At 39.6% G+C, this 20,935-nt stretch overlaps 1 protein-coding gene across 1 annotated transcript; it reads right to left on the bottom strand.

Annotated features, from left to right (window-relative positions):
• Window positions 1-6,172: 6,172 nt before the first annotated feature.
• On the bottom strand, window positions 6,173-19,411 carry LOC139952281 (monocarboxylate transporter 13-like). The gene is made up of 6 exons (XM_071951362.1): window positions 19,072-19,411; window positions 14,617-14,913; window positions 10,575-10,975; window positions 9,930-10,155; window positions 9,296-9,439; window positions 6,173-8,491 (listed from the first exon to the last, which is right to left on the bottom strand). The coding sequence occupies exons 1-6, from the start codon at window positions 19,247-19,249 to the stop codon at window positions 8,241-8,243; spliced, it is 1,497 nt and encodes a 498-aa protein (XP_071807463.1). The 5' UTR covers window positions 19,250-19,411; the 3' UTR covers window positions 6,173-8,240.
• Window positions 19,412-20,935: the final 1,524 nt, after the last annotated feature.

Below are 20,935 nucleotides of genomic sequence, written 5' to 3'. Positions count from 1 at the left end.
TAACTGGTTGCGTTTCTACCTCAATGGTTGACACCTGCATGGGTCCAGTTCCATAAAAATGTTGAGGAGAAAATACTGCTAATAATGTAAAAACAATTTGTCTGATTTAAAAACTATATATATGCCTATATTGAGACAGGCAAGAAACAGGCCATCTGTACGTAGACCTCTCACAAAAATAAATGCACAGCTGCTGTTTATAATTAGTTAACCTCAATCAAAATCAGCCAACGTGCCGCGAATCCACAGGCAAATGAATTAGTTGTTGCTTTTTGTTTTTGTCTTCTGTGAATCATTATCGCATGACAATGGAAATGATTGGTGTACTGAAAACTACGAAAATTAGTTCTGCTTTTCCAAAAACCACTGGGTGTTTGTTTGCGCTTTCCTTGATGTTGTTGTTTGTTGTCTTTTCTACAGCTCTATCGTATAGAACATGGTTGATGACTTTTTGAGCAGATGTATGATTGGTGTACAACTACGAGAATTAATTCTGCTCTTTCAGAAACCACTGAATAGTGGCGCTTTCCTTTGTTGTGGGGATATAGACATCCTTGATGGACTGTGTTTTTGTAGAATGCCATAGATTCACTCTATCCATGGAGGAGGATAACCCTGGAGCATACTGAGCAATAGGGACCAGCGTGGAGCTGAGGTGCAAACGCAGACGAACTTCACGGGATCGAGGGATTGGTGCTTGCTAAAACTTTCATAACAACCCTGCAGAGTTTCATCATGATTTCACACACCATTGTTCTCTTTTCTTAATGTCCAATAACAATAAAATTGCAATGCGGATGGGGGAGATACTTTTGGAACGGAAATAATACTGACCAGTCGCGGGTCCCTGGAAGATGTCCCAGTCGGTAAACACAATGGGTTTTAAAGGCGATTTTGTGCAAGAATACCACTGTCAGTGTATTGAGGAAATGAAAATGTTTTTAATCTGTATAAGTTCACAGTGCTGATAGTTTTTTTAGGCTGGTAGCTCCATGTCTGTAATGCCGTCATTAACTTACATTTTTTTTGTATCTACCTCAAAATTGTATTGGAACATTGCACCAGCATCATCAACGGTATTATTTAAAGCTGTTAAAGCATTATTTAGTCATATTTTAACAAAATACACCTGTTATGGGTAGGCCTATTTTATAAGCTCACGTTTTGATTAATAATCACTCTTAAAATGTATGGCAATAAAAACTGTGATTAGAAGTACAGCAGCTTTCGAAAGTATTTTTCGAGAATCATTTCACTTTTTTTTTGTTATGGCGGGGAATTTTTTTTTCTTTTCCCAAACACATTAGATTCTGAGAAACGTTACTAACGTAACGTAACCTAACGTAACGTTTCTCAGATTGTGTAAGTCCAATTACAGACTATCTTCCTGCCGTAGAGCAAGACCCTGTGTGGAAACTTCGCTCCTGATTTTTGGTAATATCTCAAAAACGAAAATTTCACGGGATTGTATATAAATTAAGGCAGTGAACAATTAATTGTTAGCATAAAACCTCACTTGGTAACGAGTAATGGGGAAAGGTTGACAGTATAAAACATTGTGAGAAACGGCTCCCTCTGAAGTGACGTAGTGTTCGAGAAAGAAGTAATTTTTCACGATTTTGAGGTCTCGTAATAATCAAGCAACTGAAAGCACACAACTTCGTGTGACAAGGGTGTTTTTTCTTTCATATCTCGCAACTCCGACTCGACCCAATCGAGCCCAAATTTCCACGGGTTTGTTATTTCATGCATATGTTGAGATACACAAAATGAGAAGACTGGTCTTTGACAATTACCAATAGTGTCCATGCGGTGTCTTTAAACAGTCAAAACGACCAGAGGTATACTTTCCCTTTAAATGGTTGGCTATCGTTTTTGCATACAAAGGGTGTAGCACTTTGTTTGTGTTGGAAGGTGGCGCATGGCGCATGGCGCATGGCGCGTGTAACATGCACGTGAGCTTAGTGAACAAAACAACAAAAGCGACCTGGGGCCCATCTGCGATCAAGCGACGTTCGTCTGCTCATGGTCTGCTGCAGATGGCAACAACATCTGAAAGACACCGGACACATTGGTCATTACTCAATAAATAAGCGTTTACATACAAACTTACCTGGTACGAGCAATTGAGAGCTGTTGATAGTAAAACAAAAACATTAATAACAGTAATAAAAAAATAATTAAAAAATTAAAAAACATTGTGAGAAACGGCTCCCTCTGAAGGTTTTTGAGAAAGAAATAATTTCTCACTAAAATATTTGAAATAAATAAATAAGAGAGGTCTCGAATTCAAGGCATCTGAAGGCAAACAACAAGTGTGACAAGGTTGTTTTTCTTCCATTATACTCTCTCGCAACTTCGACGACCAATCGAGTCCAAATGTTCACAGATTTTTATTGTATGCATATATTGAGATACACCAAGTGAGAGTACAAAGAGTTAAGACTAGTCTCATCTCAAGTTCGGACGTGGGACGAGTTTACACGTCCTAGCTTAGGCCGAGCCTTAAGTTCTTAATAACTCATAGGGCCGTCCTAAGTTGGGACTATCTTTGTTAAATCATAGAGCTCTATGGTTAAATCGACCCCTCGTCTTTGACAATATATTATCAAAAAAGTGTCCAGCATGCCTTTAACTGATAGCGCTATCGTTAAGACCATGCACTCATTAATTGTAAATATAGCCGTGGTGGTTAGGCATTAACATCGTTCGTTTAGACTGCGCTGAACTATTGTGTTTATACCTCTTCAAGTATGAAGTTGTTTTTCCCCGTCATCGTGTGGAAACAGCCTGTTGCGTCAGAAAGCGAGATGGGTTTTCCCACGGAGGTTGAGATTTAGGTACGAACTACACGTTACAAAACATAAATGCAGAGCGATGGTACCGGCTCAATCTGGATTTTACATTGCGCGGAATATTCATGAAGAAAGGGTAGATGAATCAAATTAATAAATCGCGAGGGTACAGACATTATGCATCGCTGGCATGACCAGACTTGCTCCTTCATGCCCCCCTTTCCCGTTCACACGCCACCCCTACAGTGGCCCCCGGGAGATGAACCAGTCGGAGTGGAGGAAGAACCTCAGTGGTCGGTGTAAACACAATGGGTTTTAAATGATGTTGTAGTGCAGGAAGGATTACAATACAGCGGTCAATATATTGACAAATTATCAGAAGAGGAAATAAACATATTAATTTATACTGTTCGAATGTTAAGAAGAGGTCCTGCTGTAATATAAAGAGTACATTTTCAAGTCCCGAATCTCATTTTTGCTAGTGTTTCTTTGTTTTGCTGTCATCTATAATGTACACAACCCTCATTTCTGTTATAAAGGGGTAATTTCGACCAGTCCCAGTCACCTTGTTATAACAAGAGTCACTGCAATGTTCCTTGCTGGAAGTTTGTGAGGCTCGTTTTGCTGTGAAATGTCGTCTGGACCCTATTGGTAATTACTCAAAACAATTATTAGCATAAAACCTTGGTAACGAGTTATGGAGAGCTCTTGATAGTATAAAACATTGTGAGAAACGGCTCCCTCTGAAGTAACGCAGTTTTCGAGAAAAGAAGTACATTTCCACGAATTTGATTTCGAGACCTCACATTTTAGGTCTCGAAATCAAGCATCTGAAAGCACACAACTTCGTATGACAAGGGTGCTTTTTCTTACATTATTATCTCGGAACTTCGACGACCAATTGAGCTCAATTAATTTTATGCATAGGCCTAGGTGTACCCAGCGAGAAGACTGGTCTTTGATAATTACCAAAGGTGTCCATCAGTGTCTTTAAAAAACGCTGGAAATAAAATGACCATCGTTTAAATCAACAAAAACGTATGTAAAAAGTTGTGAGATGTGACCAGTCCTTAATCATTTCACAAGTTTAAAAAAATATTTTCAATATCGCAAAGTCTCTTGTACCATAGAGATGATTATACCATGCTTGTACTAAACAACTGCACCAACAACGCTACTCTAACTATAGGAAATCATACGCTATGCATTACGAATAAACTGGTAACCCGCATAAAAAAATCATGGCTTTTACAGATTCCTGGTGAACAAAATGGTTTAATATCTTTGCCCTGGCTTTGAATCTGGGGATTTTTCTGGTACAATAATTCCCATATAAATGGTTGGGTTTTCTTTGAAGCATGGGTCCCTTTTCCAAGATGGAGATTCTGGCCAGTTGAAACGCCCCTTACTACGTCATAAGAACAAGCCCATATTTTTTTTTTTTTCAAACAGTTTTTTTTTATTAAAGCCATTGGACACTTTCGGTAAACAGTATTGTCCAAAGGCCCACACTGCGTGTATCACAACTTCTATAAAAAATAACAAACCTGTGAAAATTTAGGCTCAATCGGTCATCGGAATCGGGAGAAAATAACGGGAAAACCCACCCTTGTTTCCGCACGTTTCGCCGTGTCATGACATGTGTTTAAAGTAAATCCGTAATTCTCGATATCGAGAATCGATATTGTTTTAATGTTTTCTCAAAAAGTAAAGCATTTCATGAAATACTATTTCACCAGAAGTCTTTCACCATTACCTTCTGTAAACCCTGTACGTTATTTGTAAATCTGTGAATTTTTTTCTGTACTGAAAGTGTCCAATGGCTTTAAGTGTGTTGTTTTACACAAGAAATGCTGGCAAAGTTCTTCCAGCCCCCATCCTGACCAAAAGACTGGCCCTTGACACCCTGACGTATGTCATAGTCATAAACTATGGAAATCCATAATGGGAAAGCAGTTGGATGCAAGAGGGCGCAAATTGCTGCCAACTATCAACCTTTGTCAACAATGTTTTTGGTGAACCCCTACTTAGTTCTTTAGCAATAACTTTATTGGGTTTCTATCACGTGTGCACGCAGTATTACAACGCGCGGGACCTACGTGTTCACTTCCCACCCAAAGGACGAAGCATTGTGCTAAGGGTCAAGTGTCAAGTTCGGGAGTCAAACCAAATCTGCTGGCAAGCTCGAGTCGGTGCGGTATAGACCTTTCGCAAATACTCGGTATGTGCGCATTCGGCGTGGAATGAGGTGCATGCTGGTCTAGCAAGCGATCAAGTTTGATCGCTAGTTAGACCAGCATGCACTTTATTCAACAGTAAGCGCTTGCGCAATGGGTATTTGCGAAAAGGTCTGTGACACATATAGGGTGCGTTCGTTTAGCTTCCCTGGGTCGACCCCGGTCTGCCCTGGTACGTTCGAATAGCTTTGACGGGGCTCACCCGGGTCAGCCCCGGTGTCCTGCTTGTGGAGTGGGTCACTGGGGGTGACCTGAGGTGCATGCCGTCACCACGAGAGGGCGAGTGTGATCGTTTGATTAGCTCTTGTCAGGGGCTCACCCGAGTGAGCACTACGGGGTCGACCCAGGGAAGCTTATCGAACGCATCTAAGGTCAAACCCTTTTCACACGGTATCTCTTATCCCCGTGGAATACAACCCTCGGGAGGACTGGGATTTTTTTACCCACAATAACCCACACAAAATGGCGCACATTCACACTGTACCCTGCCTCGGTCCCTGTTATATTCCACAGTCTCGGCTTGCACCTCTCAAGAATATGCCCGAGGTTTTACCGCTTACCCCTACTCCAAAGCAGGGGTGGCCCAGGGGTGGCTATTCTTGGAACGCCAATTAGCCGGGGTAGATATGGGGTACAAACGCGATCGAAGTGTCAAAAGTTCGCCCGATGCCCCGGTTAATAGACGTACGTATGGGCGCAGTAGAATCAATCATTGTGTTTAAAGACACTGGACACCTTTGGTAGTTGTCAAAGACCAGTCTTCTCTTTGGTGTATCTCAATATATGCATAATGGGAGAAAAAAACACCCTTGTCAAACAAATTGTGTGCTTTCAGATGCTTGAATTCGAGACCTCAAAATCTATTCTGATGTCTCGAAATCAAAATACGTGGAAAATTACTTCTTCCTCGAAAACTCCGTGACTTCAGTTATTGACTCAATTAATTTGAGTACATACCAATAGTGTTCAGTGCCTTTGATTGATTCATTTTGTATTAGCCTATATCATACAAAAAACAAGCAATAGTAATATGTGACGGATGTAGTATTTCAATGAGTGCACTTTAGATCTTCTCCCATTTTTGAAGAAAAAAAAGTATGAATAAAACAAACCGAATGCAAAACACAATCATTCAAAATGTCAATATAATATATTCTTTTATTTACATATCAATATATCATTACTTCAATGTACAAGACATGAAGCAAGAAAGGCAAAATGAGAAAAGTATCTCACTGTTTTTGTTTTGTTTCATTCATGAAAGAATTTATTTCCCAGAGTGCGTAACGAAAAAAATAAATATATAATACAAATAAACACTCTGGTCTCAGCTGTTATACAGTTGGAGATGTTTTGATTTTGCTATTTCTTGCTTCATGTCATGACATCATAATACAAAACCATTTATTTATTATAATATTATAATACTATATTATTATAATATTATAGTATTATAATATATTAAGTATTCATTCGGCCCTCGTCTTCGAAAGGAAAGTCCATTCGAATAATAACTTAATAACAAAAAATCGCTGATTAATACTTTAATTCGGCAAAGATGTTGGTTGAGATGGCAATGTAGTGTTTTTAGAAAACAAAAAAAAACATTCAACAAAACTATTTCCCAAACAACACTTCTACATCACAAATTCACTCTTAACTTTGTTTACTATTTCAAAAAAATGCTTTCTGTAGATCCCTTTTTAAACTTTGATAGAGAAGATGACAAAAATGTTAAGAACACCGATGTATATAATTTATCCACAACAAGATGTGACCTGATTACAAACAAGAACACTGGTTGTGTCATTTCTGCGTTTTCAGTTTTTTTTTAAACGCTACATTTTGATGACACCAGATATTCCACAGACTTCTTTTCTCTTTTCTTACATATTTTTATGTTCAACAAATCAACATTTTGACTTTTCACAAACTTCATAAACTTAATATTCTGGGTAGATAAACGCCAGTAATTGTCCTTTTTTAATCTGGTCACAAATCGTTTTGAGGAGTGCGTCTGCAAGATTTTCTTTTGGTAATCTCAGCATAACAATATTGTGAGGAAATATAAAAGAGATTTATTATTTTATAGAATTTCGACATTTATATTTTCAAAACCATTATTCTTTAAAATGGTTCGACTCTTGAAACATAAATTTTGTTCGAGTTAAAATACTGTACTTTTTTGTATCAATCCAGTTGATATTCACCTCACATTAAAGTATTTCCTACAGCCTCTATTTGTCTTATAAATAAAAAGATATTATTTTGTTTTCCTTATTTTTAAAATTGTATTTTTACATGTTTACGGTGTGTGATGATGAAACAAAATACCCGCATGAAGTAACTGTGTAACCACAACCTCCCTGTGTGTACATAACATCACCTTTTGAAATCCCATCCAAAACCCAAACTTCTTTATAAGAACGTATAATAAGTTCACATCCCAATGTTTTGAGTATAGACCGTTATCATGCTGCCGCCATCTTAGTCATCATCCCTGTACCCAATAACAGTGCGTAATGCTAATATTCATTGCCCCCAAAGGGAACCAGACTATTTCTTCTAACCTCGGTTTGATTACATTGATTTGAATGTAAGAAAATCAAGATGGCCGCACCGTGATAAAGGTCTGTACGTGACAGGAAACGCCTGCCTCTTTCTTTGTCTTAATCTATCCAAGCCCCGAATCTCACGACTTTAAATACATACATACATTGGTCTCTCACCGAGCTCCACCAAGCTTTCACCCAGTTTTCACCCAGCCTACACACAGCTTTCACACAGTCTCAGCAAGTTTTCACCCAGCTTTTTATTCAGCTTTCACAAAGCTTAACAACTATCTTTGTCTCACACACTTTCTCACACACTTTCTCACACCGTCACTATCACCCTTTGTTTCACTCTATGCATCCACCTAGTTGCACTCTATTTCACTGACTCCATTTGAAGTAAACCTCATATCATATTATTATTATACACATGACCACTCGAGGCAGTCTCTATCTCTCTCCGTTCGCTCTCCCAAACAGTCGCTGCATTTTCTTTGGTCGCAATTGTTGCTCATTTCATGGTCCCATTCTCCCGCACATCAAAACTCACTTGGAATTTTTTTATATAAATATCAAAATAATTTAGAAAATCTTGCAGCATTGTCTGTGCTTTTTTTTATAATAATATACATTAAGAAACTTGCTCTCGCCGTATGTTATACAACACTGACGATGTCTGTGAAGATATATTCCGGGGATGGTAGAGGGGAGAGTGCGAAGGTCGGCTCCGGGCCGTCCTCAACCATCAGGAGGGCCTTTCGTCTGTTCCTGACCATGACGTATCTCTCTTTGGCAAATAGTCTTTGGTACAAGGGTACGGCGAGGTAAAGCAAAACAGACAATGAGTAGATTCCAACACTTGCATAGATGGCTGAGTCATAGTTTCCGGTATTGTCTACACTCATGCCTGCACAGGGAAAAGAAAATGGAAGAAAAAGATTCATTAAAAACTCTTCAAAGGTTTTCGTTGAGAATCAGTTGTGTTTTAAATCAAGCAAGAAATACTACGTGTGTAGGGAGGGATACTTTTGCGGCCACGAGTTACGTTCTTACAAGGTGATAGTTACACTTATTACAATAGAGCGTAATTATCGTTCTTTTACTGATCTCTGGACAATGTGTGCCTGCTCTTAGTTGTCATGGGTCACATTGTGTTTTTAAATGTTCAGATGGATCGGAGAATGAATAATTATATCATCAATCGGCAGTGTTGTTTACAATTCGTTCGTCATTCGCCACTGCTTTCTAACTGTATCATTTCCGTCATAGTATTGTTGGAATATGACAGCAGCCCTCAATTTCACGAAACTCATCGCAAGTAGCGACGCATCGTAGGGTTTGCGATGCGTCGCAGCGCAGACCTATAAGACACGTCGCGGCTGCGACGAGTTCGCAACTTACGACGTGTAACCGGTCGCAACTTGCACTTGCGACGCGTCGCAGCGCTTCGTGAAATCGGGGGCAGGTCGCCTCACTAAAGACAAGAATGTAACCATTGTATAACAAAATATAGGGAGACTTCTGAGGACACTAGGTGGCAGCAGACTTACTAGGTAAATTGGTGCGTTCGTTTAGCTTCCCTGGGTCGACCCCGGTGTGTGGCGGTTTTTTTCCCCCGTGACGAACGTGTGCAGATAATTACCCACGTTCGTCCTGGAAAAAAACCTTTGCATTTAAAAGTCACCCATTACAAAATGTTGATGTAACTCACCCAATAACGATCCCATGACGAGACCAACACCACTCATGAATAGCACAACGGATGACGTATCGGCAGCTTTGGCTGACCCAAAAACCTCCACGCAGATTGAGTACGGCAGAGTATCGAATATTGACATGACGATCATTCCGGTTACTGTGGACAAATTGACATCCAAATGTTTAGTATGACTTACCGGTGACCACAATGTGAACGTCGGTCAACAATATGTACTTGTGTGATCCGTCCTTGATCGCATGTAGTAGCAACTACAATATAGTAATACAGTTGAAGAGAGAGAAAAAAATAGACACAACTTTATTTTAGAGGCGTCTGATTTATACAACATGGTAATGTGGAAGAGGCAGTCTTTACTGACAGTTTCTCAAAATGGAAGTTTAAGCAAAGAGGCCAGCTTATTAACAGGCTCTTTCTTTAACTCGACTTGTATTTGCAGAAACTGTTTCGACATGAGTACTCTCGTGATAATCGCACACTGAGCGACGTCTCGAGCAAAGACTACACTCAGGCACTTCTGGAGCTAACACTACAGGCACGTCTAAGGCTAAGACTACATGCACGTCTTGAGCTAAGACTACAGGCACGATGGCATTTTGATGTTGAGGTTTTATTTTGTAGGACTTACCGACAGCAAGCCCAAGCATGAGCCCAAGGGAGCTGGCAACGAGAAGCACCACCATCACGACGACACCGAGGATACTGGCCAACACGAAGAGGTAGATCTTAGGGAATGGTAGGCTGTCCGCTACGGCCGAGATGACGACCTTGCCTACCACCTCTGAAATGGCCACCACCATCATAAAGAGGGCGCTGTCTGATTTATCGAAGCCGTTTGTGGTCATGAAGCTCACCTGCGTGGAGGAGAAACATGGAGAAACGTCATGAGTGATAGAAAAGGTTTGCGGTAATACCGTGTAATGATTATCTCTAAATGAGTTGGGGTTTTATGAAAAGAACCATTGGTTTCAACTCGACCTTTCGATCAGTATGATCTGATCGTCTTCTGGAGAAAGCTTTCCACCATGCAAAGTTTGAAATCCTACTTGTCTTGAGTATACTAGTGTGAAAGCTGAGAAGCGACAGTTGAATTGACTTGTTTTATGTTGTCTGTCGGCACAGACGCACGTCAGCGTACCCCACCCCACCCCGTGCACGACAAATTGAGGGCGTGCTCCATTTATTCTCGGAGTGTATGGGATGAGTACTTCAATGATCAGCACACATTGATTTGTATTCAACATTCAAAAGCGTTTTTGTGAATTTAACTTACCATACTGACGTAGTAAAACGTCATGGTCATGCAGCATCCGGTGATTCCGAAGGACAGAAACCAAAGTTCCGGGTACGCAACGTTCCTGAACCGACTGCATCTTCCCTCCTTCACAACTTCCTTATCTTCACTTGCCTCCTTCTCCTTCAGTCTTAGTTTCTCTTCATCGGTGATCTCCGAGGTAGCCTCCCTAAGCTTGGCTTTCTCCTCGTCCAGCTCGTCTTCATCTTCGAGAGGGGCCACTGAGTCGGCCTGGATGAGGTTCTTAGAGGACGGCTGGACGAAGGTTGTGACACACGGTACGGACACAAAGAGGAGAATGCCACCAACGACGCGAAGCATGTTGCGCCAACCCCACGAGATAATGAGATGGTGCACAACTTGATTCATAATAAGCATTCCTTGAAGAGACAAATGAAAAGAGGAGGGGAAAAAGAGGAAAAAAGAGTAAGTCTCGAGGCAATGATGTTTGGACGTCCCCGAGTTGGGTACACCCTTTGAGTGCGAGTACGCACCCGCCACGCTGCATGACCGTGATAATGTAGTCAGGGTATCAACGTTTTCTTTTGATACGCTAGCCATGAACACGGCTACACGCTAAAACAAGAAACAGAGGGGTTAGTTTGTGGACATAAATAAATACATACTACACTCATAATACATACCAACAATACTTCTCTTTTAAACAAACGGGATTCATGAGCGTCCCCCTGTCTTGATTAAACATCTGATATCAGTCAGGATGGAAAATGGATTGTAGGTGAATGGATTTTGATGAACCCATGATGTTGTGACACACGGGTCACCATTGTTTTTTTGTCTTGGGATGCGTAGCTTCTCTTTTATGAAGTAAGATCGGGCGTGGAGACGTTCAAGTCGAAGTCGCTCGGAATCTGGTCGAGTCGAGTTCATGTGAATACCGTCCATGTGGTCAGTGGCCACCAATGAAGAAAGTCAATGCCGAGGTCAGGCTCCCTGTCGTCTCTTGCCTGATTAGTATGAAGACAGACTCTCTTTAGAAGGGCTCCTGCTGAAGTGGCATGTTCCTCTTGAATATCTCGTATCAATCGTGGACGAAACGTCAAGTTCTGAAACCAAAGTCGTAGCCGGAGGGAGGTTCTTGATAGCAGTCCTTCTTTTCTGATGACCTGCATGTCTTACCGTTTGTGTGATGGGTTCACTATCAGCACTTGATCTATGCTGGAGTAACCAAAGCTTTCCAGAAGCTTTGGGACTCTAGCAGGTATACAGAAATTGAATAATAAAAAAGAGGAAAAATGTTATTAAGTGGTCTTAAGAAGTTTTTTTTACCAAATTCCCATGGTAGACTTAACCAGTTTTATGGTGGTGCGGAGAAATCCATGTGTTTATAGAGCCGCAAGAGTCAAGCTTCGCCTTGGGGTATGGTTTGGTGGCTGCAACCAATAAATGTTTCGATCATTGGTCAGTAAAACAATGAAGGTAGGGTTACTATCTCCATGGTAAAACCAATGGCCAATTCAACCGAAACAGTTGTTGGCCACGACCGCGAAAACGCGCATCAGGTTTGATTTCACACGAGGATTTCTCCGTCCAGAAAACCGCCAAAGGAAAAGGAACGAAAATAATTGCGATAGGAACAGATTAAAACCAAATTGCTTGTTTATTCTCAGATGTTAATGTTATAAACCCAATAATACAAAACGAGTCTTAAAGCTATTAACTTATTCAACTTGTGTTTAACGATAACATATAGATGAAAGCTTTATCCATGGTTTAAAAGTAGTAGTTTAGTAAAGTTAACGTTTAAATGACACATTAAAACCTAAACCGATACGCTTAATCCATATAGAGAAAATATTTGATCCCTTTCCTTTTTCATTAACAGTTGTTGTTCTACAGCTCTTTACACAGGGTGAACCAATGAACATTTTCCTTAAACAATAATCACACCACAAAGTTGTTTCCGAAATTTGCACTAAACCTTTCAAAGCCGAGATCAAAAAATCATCCTGATAATAATATTAACATTAAACAGGAGAAATGTAACAATTTTAAGCAATGTGAGACTTTAGAGGACACGTTAGGTGGCAGCAAACTAAACCAATGGATTCATAATGACGTCATTGGCCGCCATCTTTGATGACAAACAATTTGAAAAGTGCACGCGTGTACGCGCTGTACATGACTCTCAGCTAATAATAGCCTTCCACGCGTGCACGTTTCATTAATTTCACCAACGATGGCAGCCAAAGCAAGATAACACCATCGCTCTCAGAAATGTGCGCATGCTCAGAATTACGTAAGCAGAATTTGGAATTAAATTTTACGTCTGCTGTCACCTGATGCGTCCCGTGGTCCCACATTGGGCAAAAAGGTTGTAAAATATTAAGTTGTGTAAGTTTGTTGTTTTGGAACACCCTGCTTGTGAGCACTTTTAGGATAATTCTGAACTTAATAACCCCAAATCACTATCTCTTTGTCTTTTTTTTAAGTTTCCCAACCAAGTTGTTTTCGACTAACATGGCGCTGGTATTTGGGTGATAAGCAATCTGTTCATCTTAACTCAAACATTGGGTGCATCTGTTCAAACACAGCCGAGAACTCAAAGTAAACAAGAGCAGGCTTACGTCTATTGCGGGTGATTAAATTCAAGATAAAGTACACTTAATCATAACCATAAATAGAGACCCTCAATTGTCTTTTTATTATCTCGTCACGTCACGATTCTCCTCATGTTTGACCCCTTATGCTAATAACTATTTAATATCCATGCGACAGGTTTGCACTTATCAAGTCATCGACTACCACGATGGTGGCACTAATTAGAACGAACACAAGGGTTCCTACTTAAATTTGATAAAGGAGAATATAGTTCGATTTAGAACGAACACAAGGGTTCCTACTTAAATTTGATAAAAGAGAATATAGTTCGATTTTGATGAAACTTTGATCACAGAAAATGCACCAAACTTGACCGATGATACAGATAGATTGTATGATGCTACCTTTACCCGTTTAAGATTTTATGAAGTAGGAACAAAACTATTGATAACCCTCCCTCAAAACACTTATCAAATAACCCGTTCTTCAGGCCCAAACTCTGTGACCGTCTTGTGACCCATGCGTGATTGCCGCCCGTACTCCGCACAAATCCTGGTCAGAATTTACCCGGATTCTAAGAGCCCCCTCCTGACGATTTTCAGGTCAGGCTGTTCCGGAAAATTGGTTGGGACTTTAACTCAGAATCTGCGTCGGTGCGGTATGATCCATTTCTGTGTCATTTTGACACAGAGTCCGGGTTATACTGTCCCAGATATGAGTAAGGTCCAAGGGAACCATGGATCCGGGTCAACTCTGACCCGGAGTTTGTCAGAGTATATCGTAAAATTCTCCGGGCTGTGTTTACCACCTGAAATACATCCACCTTTGTTAAAAATGGAACCCAATATCGACAGTTTGCGTCTTTTCGTACATGTTGAGTTCATACTGTTGTCTAAATCTGTAAGTTTAGCGATGATACTGTTGTCTAAAACTATCAGTTTAGCGGTAATTATTTAGTAATTTAACCTTTCACGAGTTTGTGGTAATTCTGTGAAAACAAAACAGTGGTGCGACGGTTGTAAATCCCAAGTATACAAGTTTCATTTGAGATTTACGCTGTTATCTTTCAGTTTGGATGAATCTAAACCAAGAATCATAACGACTCGTACAGGTAACAAATACTGTGCATTTTGACAGAACACCACAAGAAGAATACTACACTTTGTTAAACCATTATTTTTATCAGAAGACCCCGGTTTTTATTTGTCCTTAAACAAAACTTTGAGTGAAACAACGGTTTCATGAAAACGTTCGTCATAATAATAATTTCTAAAATTATTTCTTGTGTTTGACTGTGATACGAGTGATGATGGGATGGGTATGACCCTTGACCTATGGATGAAATATGAATACAACAATGACAAGTCTGTACGTTTGCGTGTAAGAAATTGAAACAAAGATAAATTTGAGATAATATGGAAGAATAAAGAATATACATTTATCGAAAAGGATTTCTCACCTATTGTGGTGCCTGTTAGGGCAAGACCGGTCGCTCTTGAGCAGTTCTTGGTTGGGAAGTAACGGAGTATCAAATTGATGGATGAGATGACAACGAAGTTGATCCCGATCCCATACACCACACCGAAAGTGAAGTACAGGGCCTCCAGGACCGGCATGAGTGACGTAATGATGACGCTGCTGAAGCAAAGGAAGATGCCGACAATGGCGACTGGTCGGTTGTCGAACCGTCGAACGAGGGCGCTAGAGACGAACGTGCCGAGTGTGTGCAGACCGATGGCGATAGAACCGATCCATGCTACAAAACAATAAAATAAATCAATATAATTAATTAAGTCACAACCACAATCAAATAATAACCAATGCTATTCAAGCAGCTGGAAGAGGCTTATAGAATAGTACCTACTCGTATTCTGACAACTTATCAAGATTTTTGTTTTTATAGAACATCGAAAAAGTTCAAAATACGCGGAACTACGCCGCAATCCGAAGTAACTCATATTAACAAGACTGCCACGACCGCTGACTCCCTAATCAATTTATGATAAATGAATAATTCGGCTGTATGTCTTTTTTGTCTATTCAATAATATGTCTTTTAACTCGATTGAATCCGTTCAACCTTTTCTTTACAAGGTTGATGATTCAACGGGGATAATCTTTCTGCGGTTTCACAATCTAGGGTCCATCTGGTGTAAGCCCTAACACTATATTTGGACATCGTCTCATACTTAGTCAGCGGCCTATTGAATAATTGAGTTATTGCTAAATTTGAATTAATTTTGTGTCACAATATTTGTTTACATCGTGCATATTAACAATGTGTGTTTGTTTTGTTTTTGAATTATCCTAGAATTTGTCAACGATCAACCTCACAATCCATCCAATTATAACATTTTTTCGAGTTTATAAAACCATAGAGCAAAGACCTTGCTCTATCCTATGATTAAACCATTGCACCATCATTTAATTCAGAGTTGAAATTATCACAATATTCTATTCTGAACATTTCAATGCCAATTCGATTGTTCACCTCAGATGTTCACTTTAGACTCCAAAATGTTGTTTAGACTCGATTTCTGTGTTGTATCAAGCACAGTTCAAGTGTTGATTAGATTCGTTTTCAATTTAGACAGACAATGAAAGTGACCCATTTTCACAGCGATAGCTTGTCTAAATATTATTTTGATACTACTTAAAAACAACCCACATAAACCTCTGCCCACCGAACAAAAACCATTGTTGGTAATTGGAACAAGCAGGCATTGACTTGTGTGCAGTACACACTGAGCAAGGCTTATCCAGGGATTAATCACGAGTTGACGGGCCCTTTGTATGCAAATTAGTATAAACAAACCAGGGGCGTGCAACTAAATATCTCATGAATAATTCATGATCATTCGCCAATCAGAATGCAAAATGACATAAGGGTATATGCTTCACGTGTTGAAACATGCGTTTGCAGTAATTACTGCCCTAAATGCGAGTTCATCTTGCGGTTTTTATGTTTGTTTACTAAACATTAATGTTTATCAACAGCATGTATAAACAAACCCCGGGACTTGAAACTTAATATCTCATGAATAATTCATGATAATTCACCAATCAAATTGCAAAATTATATAAGGGTATGTTTTACCATGTTTCTTGTGCTGAAACATGCGTTTGCAATAATTATTGCCCCAAATGTGAGTTCATCTTGCGGTTTTTATGTTTATTTACTACACATTTATGTTTGTATGTAAACAACATGAGTACAAATAAACATGATAATATCTGTTTTTATAGACTTGGCACTCAGACAGAGAGGCTTGTACAGCTATAAATTAATAAAGATAGCAGCCAAACGCTATTCTTGGTCAAAATGAAAAGTATGGTTTTTGAAGAATGGGTAACCTAATGACATCGAGTAAAGGTTGGCGAATTGTCTTAACACCCACTCGTTCAACTTCAATTGTTTATGGCATATACAATGTTTGTTTCACAATCATACGATTTCTGTGTTTTAAAGGCATTGGACACTAATATTGGTAATTACTCAAAATAATTATTAGCATAAAACCTAGGTTGATAGATAAAACATTGTGAGCAACGGCTCCCTCTGAAGTGATGTAGTTTTCGAGAAAGAAGTAATTTTCCACGAATTTGATTTCGAGACCTCAGATTTAGAATTTAAGGTCTCGAAATCAAGCATCTGAAAGCACACAACTTTGTGTGACAAGGGTGTTTTTTCTTCTTTCATTATTATCTCGCAACTTCGACGACTGATTGAGCTCAAATTTTCACAGGTTTGTTATCTTATGCATATGTTGAGATACACCAACTGTGAAGGCTAGTCTTTGACAATTACCAATAGTGTCCAGTGTCTTTAAGTATTTGCTTCTGGCAGTATTTTGATCAGTCGGTTACCCTTGTGGTTTATTTCTTGATATTTACTTCGTTTAAAGATTAACCGTGCGAGAGGCAATAGACAATGGAACGAGAAATGTGAATCCTAGAAGCGGCTTCTAGGAAGCGGCTTCTAGAAAGCGGCTTCAGAAGCGGCTAATGAAGCGGCTTCAGAAGCGGCTAATGAAGCCGCTCAAGCGGGTTGAATGGGGAGAAAAAAACTTGGGTTATAAAAAGAAAACTCAATTTGATTCAAAGTCACGGTTAACAAAATTAATACATTCCTCAATAAACGTTTTATTTATCCTATCTTCCTGTAATATTATGGCAAGTACACAATCCCCGGTGAAAATTATTACTTTTAGTGTCAACTACTAACAAAATGTACCCCTGTTTTGTCAAGGATTTGTCCACGTTCATCTCCGAGCTTGCTTTCGACTACAGTTAGAAACTATTATGTGTGGATCATCGTCAAAAATGTTCATAAAATTTCATTTCAGACGGAAACATTTCTGACACAGATATGAATTTTGTGCTCAGCAACTTTTCCGCTATGTTTGTTTTCTCGAAAACTTCCAACCCTGTACTTTGTGTTTTCCGATTGTGTTGTTCGTATCAGAATAATTTCTGCATTATCATACAATGCCAAGTCTTAAACAAACAATGGACGCCAGCACCGGTACCGAACCGACAGGAGTGTTAAAGGAACACCGAACGGACCATATTGGGCCAAGCTATGACCATCAGCTGACCCATGCCAGGGGAGCCCCGGGCTGGCGATCGATCCCACGGCATGGTGTGATATTGGATCCGCAGTCACGAGACTCGACCGCACAAACCGCAGACGGGAATTATACCCTGCCCATTATATTCATTCAGTCAGCCCTCAATAAACATGCTTTGTGTGCTCGTGTAGTTGTTTACCGTTATACCAGTCAGTCATGTGCTGCTCAGTTTGGCTTGCATCATCCAGTTTAGCATTGCGAAATCGAAAGTGGCCAGTTGTCAAAATTAGAACTTCCTGGCTAAATAAAACCGTATAGCAAATTGCAAGTAAAGATAAAGTGGTGTGCTTTATCTCAGAATTTCCTGTGGTATTTTTCGTGTGAAACGATTAGTTATCGGTCAAAATTGATATTTTCTTATAAATTTACGGGTTAATCAATACTGCTGGTTAGTATTTCTTAATCGCCGCCGATTTGCTTTGACTAAAAATAGACAGTCCATTGGATAAGTCAGTCCAGTCGGGAAATGATGTAGAAATGTTCTGTAATTATTGAATAATATAATTCATATTAACTGTGCATACTTCCGTTTAGTGCCCGTATTTTTTTGTGGCTTGCTTACTAAAGCTACCTGCATTTCCTATTCGAAATGATTGTGTTGTAACTTGTTGAGAATTACTTTTATGAGCTGAGCCTTCAATGTCTATACGACTATACGGCTGTTTTGGAGCTGTAATACATTTTCACCGTTATTATTTCTATTTTTAAGACCTAATTATAATCATGCTTTGACTGTAATAAAATCGTTAAATAACCCCCAATTGAATTGCCCAATTGAATAGCGATTCGTGTCTTGTTTCCCCCCATAGTCTTATGAAGAACATTACAGAGTTCATATAATCATGGAGGAAGAAAAACAGCGTTGGGAAGGTTTTTCTATTACATTTCGAGTTTGGCAAAAAAACAAACGCTAAATGTCGAGGAACAATAGGCAGAATATGTGATTGAAATGTTTCTCGGAACACTCAATGCCGTCAGATTTCGGGACTGTTTCCATGAAATAGACAGGGAAGGCTAGAAACATCTTTGATCGAGTATATTATTTCGTCAATGTCTTATTTCAAATTCCATCTGTGCTTTCCTTCTCTTATCTTTCTTTATATGTAAACGGTAAATCGTCTAAAAAACAAACTTCAAAGCCAATGTTAAAATTTGAACACGGACGAGCAATAAAACAGTTGTGCACACATTTAAGACAAAACATACAGAATAGATTTTTAATTTGTACATTATAATGCAAGACATTTTAATAGAAACTGATCAAAAATAGAACAAAAGACCCACCTGTTTCAGATGCTCCACTGTCGAATTCCTCCTGCAACTCGACCAGCAAGATGCCGAAGGAATACATTGTGCCGAAAGCTGCCGAGAAGATCCAGAACGTAGCGATGGTCACAACCCATCCCCACTTCTTGGACATCAACAACTTCACCTTCTCCGCTATTCTCTGGAAAGCCTCCATCTTTGTTGTTGTTTTTTTTTCCTCTGCTCTCGTATCTTTGTGATGAAGATTTCTACTCAAATCTGAGGGGCCTATGGCCGTACGAGCAGCGTGGAAATTTTCAGCGTGTAGATCTCTTCTCCCGTGTGGTGGAAAATGCTATTTCTTGGCCGGATCAGCTGTGAGTTGTATAATACCCCAATCAGCTGATTGGCAACGGGGACCCCGGTTGTTGCAATGACAGAGATTTAGACCAATCGAATTGCCGGGATGCTTGTGACGTCAGGAAAGGGCTTTCCCGACCTCGGTGTATCACCAGGCAGACATGCCAACAGAGTGACAGGCATGGAGCGAACAATGGACGCTATGCTGGGAACTGCCTGGAACTGGTCCGATCCGGTTTAGCATCATACTGCGCTATGACTCGGTGACTGGTTTTTTATGGTATGAGGCAATCATTTCGGACAGAAATTTTTATTTTTGTAAAGTGAGACGGATATTGAATTCCTAGCCTTTGTTTGTTACCGAGTAACGGTGCTTCGCGGTTAATTCAATAGAAAAGGCTAGGCATGTTTTCATAATAAACACTTTTTAAAAGATTAGATTTGTTGCATTTCTTTCGGTACGTGATGGAACCCCTTTTGTTGACTGGTCGAAGTCAGTTGCTCTTTTTCATAATAAAGCCAGTTTTAAATAGTTCATCTGTATCGTAAGCGACACAAATCGTTGTTTAAATACAGTGGACACTATTGGTAATTGTCAAGACCAGTCTTCTCACTTGGTGTATCCCATCATAGTCATAAAATAACAAGCCTGTGGGAATTTGGGTTCAATTGGTCATCGAAGTTGCGAGATAATGATGCGAAAAAACACCGTTGATGGACTAATTTGTTCTTTTATTCTTTAAGTAAGAAATTACCTCTTTCTCAAAAACTACGTTACTTCAGAGGTAATCGTTTCACACAATGTTTTAAACTATCAAAAGCTCCCCAATGCTCATTACCAAGTCAGTTTTTATGTTAATATTTGTTTTGAGTAATTACCAAACGTGTACCTTCCCTTTAATGTTACAAAGTGTACGCCTATATCACGAGTTATACATGGATTTTGTTTTGCTCATGAACTAGCGCATACTTTTTCAGAGATTTCCTCTTTTTACATTGCAGTTTTTGAGTTTGCATCTAAACAAGATCGAAACCCGGAACTTTAGCCGTGTATTGTAAGTCGCACATAGCCAAGGGGTTCCAGTCATGCTCGTTAGATGGAGAAGTCGGTACCAAATCTAACTGTGAGGAATTATGAATTTGATTTCGATTGTAAGTTGAAGAATTAATCCCCCATGGTTAAAAGTTCTTTTAATAATAACCAAAGTCAGAAACTAAAACAAGCCCCGCCTGTTGTTTTCCTGACTTTCAAGAAGGAAATAAAACTAGGTATTGTTCGTTGTTTTTTGTCTGCTCCCAAGAACAATGAAAACAAAAATGTTCCGGGCAGAGTCGGATGTTCGTTTGCTTGCCCATGTGGCAAACATTTGGGAAAGATATTGCAAGATATTAGGCAGCAACAACAAGTGCATTCAGGGTCACATGAACTAAGTTTCGATTTGTTCCAATTGTTCTTTGGTCGAGTTAGTATCATTGCAATGGCAAATAGCTTAAATGACTGATCTATACCACACGGAACGTTCTCTCTATGAACGGTCGAGTT

Source organism: Asterias amurensis, chromosome 20, assembly GCF_032118995.1.
Source record: "Asterias amurensis chromosome 20, ASM3211899v1".
Classification (NCBI taxonomy): domain Eukaryota; kingdom Metazoa; phylum Echinodermata; class Asteroidea; order Forcipulatida; family Asteriidae; genus Asterias; species Asterias amurensis.
Note: the sequence above shows the minus strand (reverse complement) of the source record. Positions and strands in the feature narration are given on the sequence as shown.